This window comes from Chaetura pelagica, unplaced genomic scaffold (genome assembly GCF_000747805.2).
Source record: "Chaetura pelagica isolate M959 unplaced genomic scaffold, ChaPel_1.0 scaffold493, whole genome shotgun sequence".
Taxonomy (NCBI): Eukaryota; Metazoa; Chordata; class Aves; order Apodiformes; family Apodidae; genus Chaetura; species Chaetura pelagica.
This window is the reverse complement of record NW_009952696.1, coordinates 704,080-705,538: the sequence shown is the minus strand read 5'-3', so window position 1 is coordinate 705,538 and position 1,459 is coordinate 704,080. Positions and strand designations below refer to the sequence as shown.

At 64.6% G+C, this 1,459-nt stretch overlaps 1 protein-coding gene across 1 annotated transcript in view; it reads right to left on the bottom strand.

Moving 5' to 3' along the window:
* Window positions 1-595: 595 nt before the first annotated feature.
* The window catches only part of UBE2C (ubiquitin-conjugating enzyme E2C), a 7,143-nt gene continuing 6,279 nt past the window's right edge, over window positions 596-1,459 (bottom strand). Inside the window, exons 10-14 of the mRNA XM_009994021.1 lie at window positions 1,375-1,402; window positions 1,211-1,297; window positions 892-1,096; window positions 762-821; window positions 596-654 (exon numbers count right to left, since the gene is read on the bottom strand). Of these exons, the coding sequence (XP_009992323.1) occupies window positions 596-654; window positions 762-821; window positions 892-1,096; window positions 1,211-1,297; window positions 1,375-1,402 (439 nt within the window). The remainder of the gene's footprint in view (window positions 655-761; window positions 822-891; window positions 1,097-1,210; window positions 1,298-1,374; window positions 1,403-1,459) is intronic.

The following is a 1,459-nucleotide window of genomic DNA, read 5'->3' as shown; positions in this document are numbered from 1 at the left end:
GCTGGAGCGGCTCTGGGTGCTCTTCCTCTCTGCCCTGGAGCTCTTCCTGCAGGACCTGCACCGAGCCCACCACCTCTGCCAGCTCTTCTCCAGGCAGGGTGGCGGCACAGCCCCACTGTGCACGGGGTTGGCAGGCCAGCGAGGGGGGGTCCTCGTGCAGCCCCCAGCCACCCCAGACCTGGAGGAGGAGATCGAGCAGGTGAGGGCCACGCTGGCAGAGATGGAGAGCAGGGCCAACATCCCGCTGTGGGCAGTGGAGGCCACGCAGCCAGCAGGGACCAGCGGCACCACAGCAGGGGTAGCGCCGGGGACGTCACTGCTCAGGCATCACAGAGCAGGAGATGAGGCCTTGTGTACCCTCCTGCCCAGGCAGGAAATGCTGGGTGCTGCCCCTGCCCTGTGGTAACCCCACAGAGCCTTTGTGGGGTGCTGAGCTGCAACAAAACCCCAGCAGAAAAGTTATAAACATGCATTTATTTATACATTAACCGTGACCCGGACTTAATTAAATTAAAAACAGCCTATGGTACAGAACGCCAGGAGGAGGGGGTGGGGGAGCGGGCAGACCCCGGTGTGACGGGGGCAGTGGCGCGGGTCAGGTCTCCTGGCTCTTGGCCTGCTTGGCGTACGTCTCCCGCACGTACTTCCTGTAGGCTAAGGAGAAAGGGGGGAGCTGGGCTGAGGGTCTGGGGGGGCAGTGGACACAGCGGGGCTGGGAGCTGCGGTGCTGCCCACCCTGGACCCCTGCCCCAAGCACTCACCAGTTTGGTTCTTCCAGAGCTCGGCCGCGTGTGTGTTCAGAGGGCTCTCGATGTTGGGCTCTGGGGAGAGGGGCTGGGTCAGTGGACAGATGGGCCAGACCCTAAAGCTTCCCCTCCCCCCAAGACTCACCTGCCAGCAGGCTCTGGATGGAGAGCAGGATGGTGCGGACGTCGTAGAGCGCCGACCACTTGTCCTTGAGAATGTCAAGGCAGATGTTGCCCTGGGTGTCCACGTTGGGGTGGTAGCAGGGGGTCAGGAACCGCACAGTGGGTGCTGTGTAAGGGTATCCAGGAGGGAACTCCAGCGACAGCCGGTACCGAAGCTCCTCGTAGGCCTGGGGGCAGGAGTCAGAGTGGAGGGTAACACAGCCCAGGGGGGTACGGGGAAGACAGAGACCACCCTCAGCCCGGGGAGAGCAAGGGGACCCAGGCCCACCCCCGGTTCTCACCGTGCCAGCGGCGCCGTCAATGGTCCCGATCCACTTGAAGAGGTTGTCAGACTCGGGGAAGGCGGAGATGCCTTTGTCACCGGACATCTGGGGCAGAGGGGCAGAGCATAAGGGCGTCCCGGGACACCGCCCCCAACCCCGGGACCCCCGGGGACCCCACTCACCATCAGTGCCATGAGCTCCTGCTGCAGCCTGCGGGGGAAGCACACGTTACCGGCCCGGCCTGCGCCGGCAGCCCTAAGCCACCGG